The sequence below is a fragment of the Zootermopsis nevadensis genome, unplaced genomic scaffold (assembly GCF_977971745.1).
Source record: "Zootermopsis nevadensis isolate Lab colony 2312 unplaced genomic scaffold, Znev_1.0 Znev_ptg000212l, whole genome shotgun sequence".
In the NCBI taxonomy this organism is placed as follows: Eukaryota; Metazoa; Arthropoda; class Insecta; order Blattodea; family Termopsidae; genus Zootermopsis; species Zootermopsis nevadensis.
The window spans coordinates 38,618-48,792 of record NW_028259343.1 but is presented as its reverse complement, the minus strand read 5'-3'; the positions used below and the strand labels follow the sequence as shown (position 1 = coordinate 48,792).

The 10,175-nt window shown below is 35.4% G+C and overlaps 1 protein-coding gene and 1 pseudogene across 14 annotated transcripts in view; both read left to right on the top strand.

Annotated features, from left to right (window-relative positions):
* Window positions 1-206: 206 nt before the first annotated feature.
* The window catches only part of LOC147870706 (structural maintenance of chromosomes protein 6-like), a 36,912-nt gene continuing 26,943 nt past the window's right edge, over window positions 207-10,175 (top strand). For 4 of the 14 annotated variants that reach the window (XM_087342121.1, XM_087342120.1, XM_087342118.1 and 1 more), the window contains exons 1-2: window positions 1,199-2,603; window positions 3,322-3,427. In XM_087342121.1, the coding sequence (XP_087198247.1) occupies window positions 2,582-2,603; window positions 3,322-3,427 (128 nt within the window). In that variant the 5' untranslated portion in view covers window positions 1,199-2,581. Of the gene's footprint in view, window positions 268-1,052; window positions 2,604-3,315; window positions 3,428-3,496; window positions 4,286-4,580; window positions 7,343-10,175 lie in introns of those variants that run through there. The other 10 variants (XM_087342122.1, XM_087342119.1, XM_087342116.1 and 7 more) reach the window with 9 other exon arrangements.
* LOC147870707 (U5 spliceosomal RNA) lies at window positions 3,019-3,131 on the top strand (annotated as a pseudogene).

The window sequence follows — 10,175 nt, the reverse complement described above, 5'->3', positions numbered from 1 at the left end:
TAAGATATTTTGTTGTGACTTCTGCTTCTGTTTTGTAGCGTGATTATTAATCTTTTCTGTATTTGTTAAGAAATATTGAAATAATTTGCTAAGAGCTTAATATTTTTTATTACATTATCATTTATCTTTATTAATGAGGTCAATATTTCTGTAGAATGTTTCCCTGATTTATTTCTTTCATGTTTTCCAGACTGCTTTTATTTTGTTTTTTTGCTCGAGGCTGTTTAGTCTGGTTGTCACATTTAATCTGATTTAGACCTCGAGAAAGTAAGTATCTTGTAATATTTCGTGCAGTGAATTTTCATTACTTGGTTGTTCCACTATTGACAAATTAGGTAATCTTTTTTTATCTTTGTGATCCAGTCATTCTTTTCAGATATTTTATCACTGTTTTGGTGGTGAAACTTGCTTATACATTTTTAAGAGATTATTTAGGAATGTGTTGAATTTTGAATCTACATCAAGGCTGTTTAATACTGAGTGCCAATTTTCATTCGATGTGTTATACATTCTTTAATAGTGTCTTCATTTCTGAGTCTGATTGATATTCTGTACTTATGATAACTGGAGATCGACTTTTTTATTATTAATATTACTAGAAGTCATACATCGTGATCAGATGGAGTAATTTTGGATTCTTATGGGGAAATTAACTATTGCCATGACATTGGAAGATGCTAGTCGATCATTTTACACATTTTTATGGTGACTTTCAATAAGATAATTTGTATTGATGATAATGGGACCACAGTTGACGATGTTGTGCTGTAGGTTTAAAAAGATAATTTATAATGCTTTGTAACTTGTTTAGGAAAGTCAGCATTGCCAGTGGGGGCTCTATATATAGCTAGGACATATATGTTGGAATGTTTAGATTCCAATTGCACAATGCAGCGTCTATTTCTTGTTATTTTAGTGACACAATACATTTATCTAATTAAATTTTAGGTTCTTTTTGGCAATAATACTTGCACCTTCTTTTACCATATTTCATCTAGAGTAAGTACTTCCAAAAGTAACATTTTCAAGTTTTACCTCTGGTGTTGGGTTAAACACAGATTAGGGTGTGTGTTTATTATTAATGGACACTGATAGTTGATCAGTTTTGTTTGAAAGTCCTCTTATGTTATGATGGTGCACCACAGAATTGTTATCTTGATTGTATTCTGAATTTAGAACTGGTTTATTAGCATTGATGTAGACATCTTTCAGGTATTTGGTGACAGATTTGGGCTTAAGCCTAAAAGAAGGGTTAGATCTTACATCAGTGATTACAGGTATCCAGTTTGCACCTAATCTAATTAGCAGTGAGTTGCACAAGCTTCTACTTGCCTTCTGAATTAAGTTGTAATCCGTGTCTGGTATGATCATTCCTATTTAAGGATGAATTGTCAGTTAATCCAATATGTGATTTGTCTGCATTCCAAAGCGCACACTCAAGTAGAATATTTCCACTCCCCACCAACTTGTCTATATTGGGCCTGTCATGGTTGCAAAAGGAAAGTACTAGAAATCTGTTGACTTTGTACATTATGATTGCATAATGTCATGAAAGAGAAATTTATGGGTTCTTACTTGTTCAGTAAGCTCCTGATTATGAGTGTTTGGAATATTCATGCATTACTAATTTTTTAAATAAGCACAGGTGAAATAGGCCTTCAACTTACTTGTGGGGTGGGGGTGGGGGTTCTAAAGAAGGTGGATGAAAATCATAATAAAATTCTACTGACAGTAAAACAAAGGCTTCGTGTACTTAGGAAATTTGAGAACAGAAAATGGGCAACAGAATTTATAATAAAAGTATGTGATAGGGATTGAGTGATTCCATCCTTGAAAGAACACCATATACCAGGCTGACCTACTGATGGCGTATTTTGGGCATAGTTTTCTGGGAGTCCAGTAACACTGGTTTGATTATGGGGAAACTTTCTCCAGAGTTAGTAAGAAATGAGGAAATCAAAAGTTCATGTCATGGTGCGTGCTATGAGAAGTTTTGAAAAGATTGACAGTGAACTGAAAAATGGCTTCAGACTGAGAGTGAAGATACTGTGCCTGTTACAGATTTATTTTTATGGAAGCCCCACAACCCAAATGTTACGTCGAGTTTGAAATCTGTGTGTGTATCTTGTGTTTTCTTTTGATTTGTTTGCCAGCTTTTCCAACACAGACCTTGCCCATGAATTTAAGGTGCAGTGTGTCTTTTATGTGAATGTTCGTTGCTGGTCTTGCTGTTGTTCATTTTGTTTGAGAACATTTGTTGAAACTATCTTCACTATACCAGTGTTGAAATCTTGCAGGGATTGTGACTGGATGTTGATGTGCTGGTCAGGAGATTGCTTCTGCTTTGCAAGAATTCACATGCCCATATTATTCACTTGTTACAGAACTTTCATTCAGAATTTGAATGACTTTTTTATTGTAATGACAGCTTTTGAGCACGTATTTAAATACAAGGATACAATTTGGTCCAATATAATATGGGCTTTTATAGAAATTCCCTCAATGCACAACATTTACATTTTATGATATTCGTGCAGAGATAACCGTATGGAAATGACAGATGTAACTTGGGACACTCTTAATGTCTGTCACATCTATCGTAGGTGATATACCATTGCCATTGGTTTAAATTTTTGTCATGTTCATCTTCATTGATGAATTGGTATACTAGTTTGCAGGCTGATCAGCATTGATAATTTTGCTAAAGAGCATTCACCAGTTGATTAGGCTGTTTTTTGTTAGAAAAAGAAAGTTGATTTTTAAATATTATTTGCACGAGTTTCAGCTGCAAAAGGTTAAAGTTTATACTTGAGGAAGCACCCCACTGTTTCAAGGTACCAGATTGTAAGTGGTAGGGTGTGTGTCATTACATGTTTTGGGGCGGAATTCTGCAGCATGGCGTCGTTACATACTGTTATTTCATTATACTCTTATTTCTTTCAACGTCAATAATCACACATTTCCCAAATGCTTGGGGTTTTATCTAATTTTTTATTCTACATTATTTAGCTTATTTAAAAACTCAGGTTTCCCTTGATATTCGCATAAATCTTTTGCCTTTTACTGAAGATTTCTGTTGAGGGGAACATATGGTTCATACAGTTTCATTCCTACATTTAGATTACTGATTTATTTTTTTAACTTTGTTGTATTGAGAATGTCAGAAAAAAGAAGACTTCTGTGCAGTTTTGGGATCTAACGTAATATTATTCTCAAACACTACCGTGTCCTTATCAATTCACTATTACAAATTTCATTGCCCATGTCAAATCCTAGATGAAAACTGCTTGTATTTTCTTTATACATGCTGTATGTTCACAGCAATGGAACCTGGTCCATCAAGAAAGAGAGTAAAGCATGTTGTTCAGGATCAGCTGTCTGGCTTGCAGGAAGATCCAGCTGCGTGTGCCAGCGGCCCGTCTAAAGGGTAAGTGTTCATCATTACTTCTCTCTGATGTACAGAGAATATTTCTTTCAGCACAGGGAACCTGTAAAATTATGAAAGTAAACCACCAGGTGTATCGGAAGTCTTGACCTGATAATTTTCTAGTGATGTGTAGTGCAGTGAAATCGGCTTTCCTGTGTTATGTACCGTGGTGATACTTTATTGAGAGTGTATTGAACACGGCCTATTGAAGCAACGCATGTGGGGTCAGGATGCTCAGTCATGAGCAATTCGGTTAGAGAGAGAGAGAGAGAGAGCGGCTTGCTTGCACGAAACTTGTGACTGGTGGCAAGTGACGATGTCTTGCGCTTGCGCAGGACCCCGCCTTGTTTTAGTTTCTTTGTGTTTTGAGGGTCAGTTCCCTTCATAACTCTTGGACCCAGGTATTAAATCAGAATATTCATTGCAGTGTGGATCGTTATGGTTTTCCTGTTGTCATTCGGTTATCCTTTAAGACGCTGCAACGTACGTTCATATTCGTTTTTTGCAATTTGAGGTTGTGTTGTGTTGAGTTGTTTGCGAATGTTGTGCGGGCGGTGATTGGAAGAAGAACGCTAGAAATTGACTGCATATTCGAATGTATGTGACTTGGGCAAGGGAAATTGAGTACGTTTATGCATTAATATTGTGGGTATTTTACACGTGCCATTCTGAGAAGTAAATAACTTCACTCGATTCACGCGTAATGACAAAGCCGCTACTTGTCCTTTGTTCGTGGTTTGAACGCATATCGCCATCTTCATAACTGAGGACTGAGTTGGAAATATGTTTGTAACATACTTTATTTTTGTAAAAAGCCTGGAATGTCATTGCCCAAGAATCTCTACTGTTATTGTTTGTGTATGTATGATTGAAAATTAAATTTCTTTAAGATTTTTTCTTGTGGTAAATGTTTGAACACTGTTATTTGTTTTTTCGGACAGGAATAAGTTGTCAAAAGTAATACTGTCCTCTCATCTTGCCAAAGATTTGGCCTGTTTTTATGAATGTGTTGCTGTAAAGGATCTAAAACTTGAATTTATCATCTTTGGTTTTTGAAGGTGTTTCGTCTCATCGTGATCAACATCAACATTATGGATTAAGTTTTGGCCTGCCCCATATACAGGGATTAAAGTTATTCTGTTTTTTTTTTCAGGCATTCCTGGATTGTTCTACTCTTCGGTTTATGTTGATAAAGTGGCTTTGGAATTCTGTTCTCATGCATCTTTTCATAGTTTTCATGTTGTCCTCATATTTATTATTGGTTCTTCTGTATTATCTTTGTTACATTTAAGATCCGGCATTCTGTATCCTGCAGTTTCTGTGAGGAATCACATTCCTATTGTTTCATTAATAGCCAGTGTCACGAGATGTGACAAGTTAAATTTCCATACTGAAATTTTATCTCAGTACTTATTTGATGCTGTTCTGTTTGGAAGTACCCTTTCAAACCTGTTACAGCAAATACCGAGCTTCTGTAATTTTATAAGTTGCTGTGGAATTTTGAAAACCTAGTCTTTGATTGTCCCCTTTATTTCATTGATGTCATCGAAACCTTTTCGCTTTGAATTCTAAATTGAGTTTTTGGAAGAACGAAAAGTCGCGCAATACTAAATGCGGAGGAATATGTTAAGAAATGCGCAACAGCCGGAATGGTTGTCAGAAATTTCTGCACAAACAACAGAGTGAAGAAAGCAATCACAACATTTTATTTAGAAAAACTTATATATGAAATAAACTCCCAATACAGATTTCTGTTTACATCAAAAGAGGAGGACATTCTATGTGCTCCTTGCATTTGAGTGAACTCGTCTGGCCTCTTTTATGATTCATCATACTAGACCTGTTAATTTTGAAGATTTGTTTTGGGGTTACCCATGAACCATTGTTTTATCACTTCTGATTTTCTTGGAAAGGAAATAAGGTTCTTTCTGAAGTTTTCCAGGAGTTTTGACACATTGACTTGACTCTACTTCCGCTTGTAAGTCAGCAGATGAGACAAATTTTGCAGCAGTATGTTGGTTCTTAAGATTTTGTATCAGAATGAGAATCCATCCTTATTAACTTACATTTGGTGAGATGTCTGATTTATTTGTAAACAAGTCCCCTAATTTGTATAACTTTTTATCTGCTTTACTGTTGGACTGTAAAATTTCAGTATCTTCGATGAAAGTCATTTTATTTTTTTTTAAATTTTGAAACAGCTTACCTATTTGAGGTCTGCTAATTGTTTCTTCTGTCAAAGATATTTCTGAAATGTTGCAGATGTCTATAGCAATATTGCTTATTTCATATGTTCTGCTAGTTTTTAAGAAATGTAAATTGCAAGTACGACACATGACCTTACATCGAGATTCATAACCTCTAAATGATACATCCTGTGATTTTGAATTTATGGAGAATGATTTAACAGATTGTACTGTGCCATCATCCGTAACAGAGGAACTTTGTACTGACAGAACTGTTTAGATTTATGTACTTTTATATTAACAGTTTTATAATGGTTGTTTCTGTTGAAATTAGAAAAACGTATCAGCATTTTGATGTTGTGATCTTTTTGTTTCTGGTGTCGCTGGGCTTCCATTGAGATCTTCGATGAATTGTTTTGGAAGACACACATTTCTTACAACTGCTCAGATTCCTTCAACAAACTTACTGAAAAGTCTGGTTATGTTTCTTCGCTCATCCTAATTTTACCATAATATTGCTGAGATGCTTTGCAGCCTCAGTCATTTGGGTGATGAGTAAGTCAGATGATAACTGGATCTTGGTGACTGACGCACAGATGCTGAATCATTTCACGTTTTTCAGTATATGCATACTCACTATGTTTCCACTCAGTGTGCATAAATGTTACGTGTGTTATTTAATAGTAAGATATTGTTTAATTACCAGGTGACTTTACGTCATGTTGTAAGTCAGGCAAGAGTTTATAGTTTATTTTCAGCTATCATCTGTTTTTGTTTTTTTGAAATTTCTGTAATTGAATAAAATATGAGAATTTTCCTTAATCAGCTTTGGTTGCCCAAGAAATGGATTGGTTGGACAAACTAGAGAAGCGATTAGGGAAATCACTTAGTCAGATGACCAGACATAAGATGGCTGTCTTCTGTGGTCTGGTATAAGTTTACCAGTGATCATTGTCTTTGGATTTGTCACTGTGGAAACCTCAAATGTTACATATTCAGTGAATCTGAAATTTACCTTCTGAGGATAATGCATGTAGACTATTTACTGTGAAGGTGATGAGTGCAGGCATTAACACATTTTTTTCCCTCGTAACTGAATGAATAGGAGTAGGGTAGTTTTGAGGGGAGAGTCTACTTTAGGGCAGTTTTCTTGCATTTATGTGAAAATACTAAGGAGACCCCACAAAAATCCTCGGTCAGAATAACTGAGTTTGAAACCTTTGAGAAGACTCCATATCTGCAGGCTATGTAGCAGTTACATTCTGAACTGGCTTATATTCATTTTCACATCTCTTGTTGAAATTTATGGATCAGAGTGAGTTCTGAGGAAATGGTCTTTCAGGGTAGCTTGCAAGGTTATAATTCTTATTTCAGTCTTCTGCACATCTCCTTGATGAGTAAACACATTAAAGAACAAACAATTTATATGGAGTTGTGTTTGAAGATTATGGAATTCCTGCAAATGATCGGTCTTTTGGCTTATATCCTAAAAAGTGTCATTCCTGGATCGCTTTCGAAGTCACTATAGCTACTTTTATGTTTTGTGAAAGTAAATGATTTAGCAATTCTTTTGAAGGACCTTGAAAACTACATTCGAAATCATCTAGAAGCTCGCCTGGCCAAGATCCAGGATATTGGACGTCATTTTGTGGATGATGGCATCATGTCACAGACAGTGAAATCAGATGTGGAGGCTACTACATCAAGGTGGAGTCGTCTGAGTCAGCAGGTAGAAATAGGGAATTCATTACTTGCTTCTTAAGTCAGCATGATGAGATGAAAGTCTGATAATGTGTAATAATGTGATTGCTCCGTATTAATCTGCTTACCTGTTTGTTTTGACTATTGTACTTTTAAGTTGCCCTCAGTGGACTTGTGGTTAGCGTTTTCGCCACTGGACCCAGGGTTCACGGGTTCAAACCCAGCCAAGGTCGGTGGACTTTTAAGGATGATAAAACTTTCTTCAGAGGGGAAGTAAAGCCGGCGGTCTCATGTCATAGTTTTAGGGCATGTAAAAGAACCTTATGAGCAGGAACAAGATGTTTTGTAAGCAAAATTCATTGGCCATTTCTCACCCGTATCTCTGTTTTTGGAGTTGCAGCCATTTTTACTGTGGTCTGCTTATTGAAAAAAGCAATTTCGGTCATGGCACTGTCCTTTCATGTCTAGTTTCCAAGCAACAGGAAGCACCATCACCAGCACTCAAATTCAGGACTGAGTTTTTGACTTTTCTAAAATATCTTCTTGGTTTCCAGGAAGAAGCACTTCAAATTTCATATGAATTAGAATATATTTTTTTGAACTGTAAGCAAACACACACACAACTCCGAAATTGAAATTAAGATTACCAACCCTATGAAAGTTATTTTTACCAAAAGATCACATGGGGATGATGTCTTGTCAGTGACATCTGAATGTAAGCTAGATGAAACACGCAATGTTGCCACAACAAATAATACTTCATTCATTGTTTGTAGTTGCGTGATTTTTGTTGTTTTGGAAGTTTGAATACTGTAAATGACCTACGTCGTATGTTTACAGAAACTGACATATGTATTGAAGTTACGTTTAGTTGAAACTTGAGGAACGAAATAGAGAACATCTAATTTTGAAGAGTGTCTCTGATGAAGTAATCTCATTTGACAGTGAAATTGAACCAGCTTGTTGTGGCAGTATGGCATCTGGTAATAAGAATAATTCAATTAAAATCTAAAATAAAATTTGGCCAATACCATGACATCCATTGAATTCTCTTGGTGTCCATCATTTTGTTGAAGGTCTCGGTTACTGGACGATATAAGCGTTGATCTGTGTGAACAAATGTTCCTAAGCTTTAAGGGTTAAGTGTCCCATTAATTTGTGTGTGTGTGGTTGGTTGAATAGGACTATATGGTCCTGTTGTGTCATGATATTGTTATAATGTTTGTATATTCAGACAAATAGCACTGTGTATGTCCAAAATGCTTCTAAGGCTTGACAGTACGTCAAAGATTAATTTTTAACCTAATCATCCACTTTAAGGAAAGGATTCTCTAACTAACATTCACTTGAAATTTTCAAACAATTTGGAATAATTAAAAGGAATTTTGTTTTCCTGCAGAATGTCAAAATCGGACTAAACAGTCTAAAGGCAGTTTAAAATGCCCCTGTTTATATCATTATGACTGTGTATATATTTGAGGGAATGAAGTTCAGACTTCAGCTCTACTTAAAATACCCACGAGTTTATGAGATTGTCATTTTTTATTGGGAAGAAATTGAACTCTTTATATATCATAAAAGCAAGCTGTATCATACTGCAGTACTGTGGGATGTGCTATAGTTTACTACTCTTTCCAGGCAGGTGATACAATACCTTGCTCTGCTAATCCCATTGATACTCTTCAGTCAAATCACCCCTACCCCTGTCTAAATGTCTCCCCCCCTTACAAGGGTCCTGCAGCATACGTATTTGGTCCAAATATTGAACAAAAAAATCTGAGAATGCTCTTTGCTGTTTCAAGGATCTCTATGAAACAAATAACAAGATAGCATATTTAATTCTGTAGCTTCTCAGTTGGTACCTCAGCAATCGACTTGTACCCACAAGTGAATCGTCATATATTGATGTCAAATGCCACCATTTAAATTTATTTTTAAAACATTTTAAACAGTAGATTGTAGTGCCTTAAACCCAGTTTAAAATTACAGGTGACATTTCACTGTGTTTTTCTTCTTGTACAGTCTGAGGAGCAGTGGGTTAAAGAATAATAATTTTGTTGTTTATATAATTTGTTTTAATTAGTATCAAATTAGCAGTGTTCATTATATTAAATGTGTGTGTACTACATATTTACTTGTAGGTTTTATTTAGTATGTGAATGTATCACGTTACCATATCGATAATAATTTTTCTCTAAATGAGTATGAAATTAATTTTTATATATGTAGCAATAAAAAAGGGAATATCTGCCTTTAAAAATTGAGGAATGAATGTATTAACTATAATTAATAGGAAAAATTTATACCGCTGTATGTGGCTTACATCCTGAAATTGGTTACAGGTGTCAAGACTGAGGTTTTCTCATCATTCCAGTGAACTATATAACAAAATATGCCACAGCTGCTTTGTTTTACTCTCTTTCCAGTTCACCATAGTCTCAGGATTCAAATCTGATACCCTAACTTTTCAGTTTTCATTATTTTCCTCAGTTCCTCTGGGTATTGCTGTATTCTGTACAATTTATAATTTACAATGTTCCTGCCAGTTTATGATAAGTGTTCCTCGGAAATGACAAAGCATTATTAAAGTAACAGAGGAATAAATATGGTTACTTTTTTCTTTAATGACAATAGCATGAGGGCCTAATGGAGCTTATGTGTTTTAGTATAAAAAGACAGCTTGTTAGGATTTTGGGATCATACTTTCTGTGCCTTGTGATGATTATCTTTTATTGAAAGTCATTCTACATTTGGCATTGCATTGGAATTTGAAAGGCATGCACTGGCCATGGCTTGATTGCATCTTGCTTTGTGAGTTAGGGATCGTACCGTATTGCTTGAGGACTCTGTCACTAGTCTGA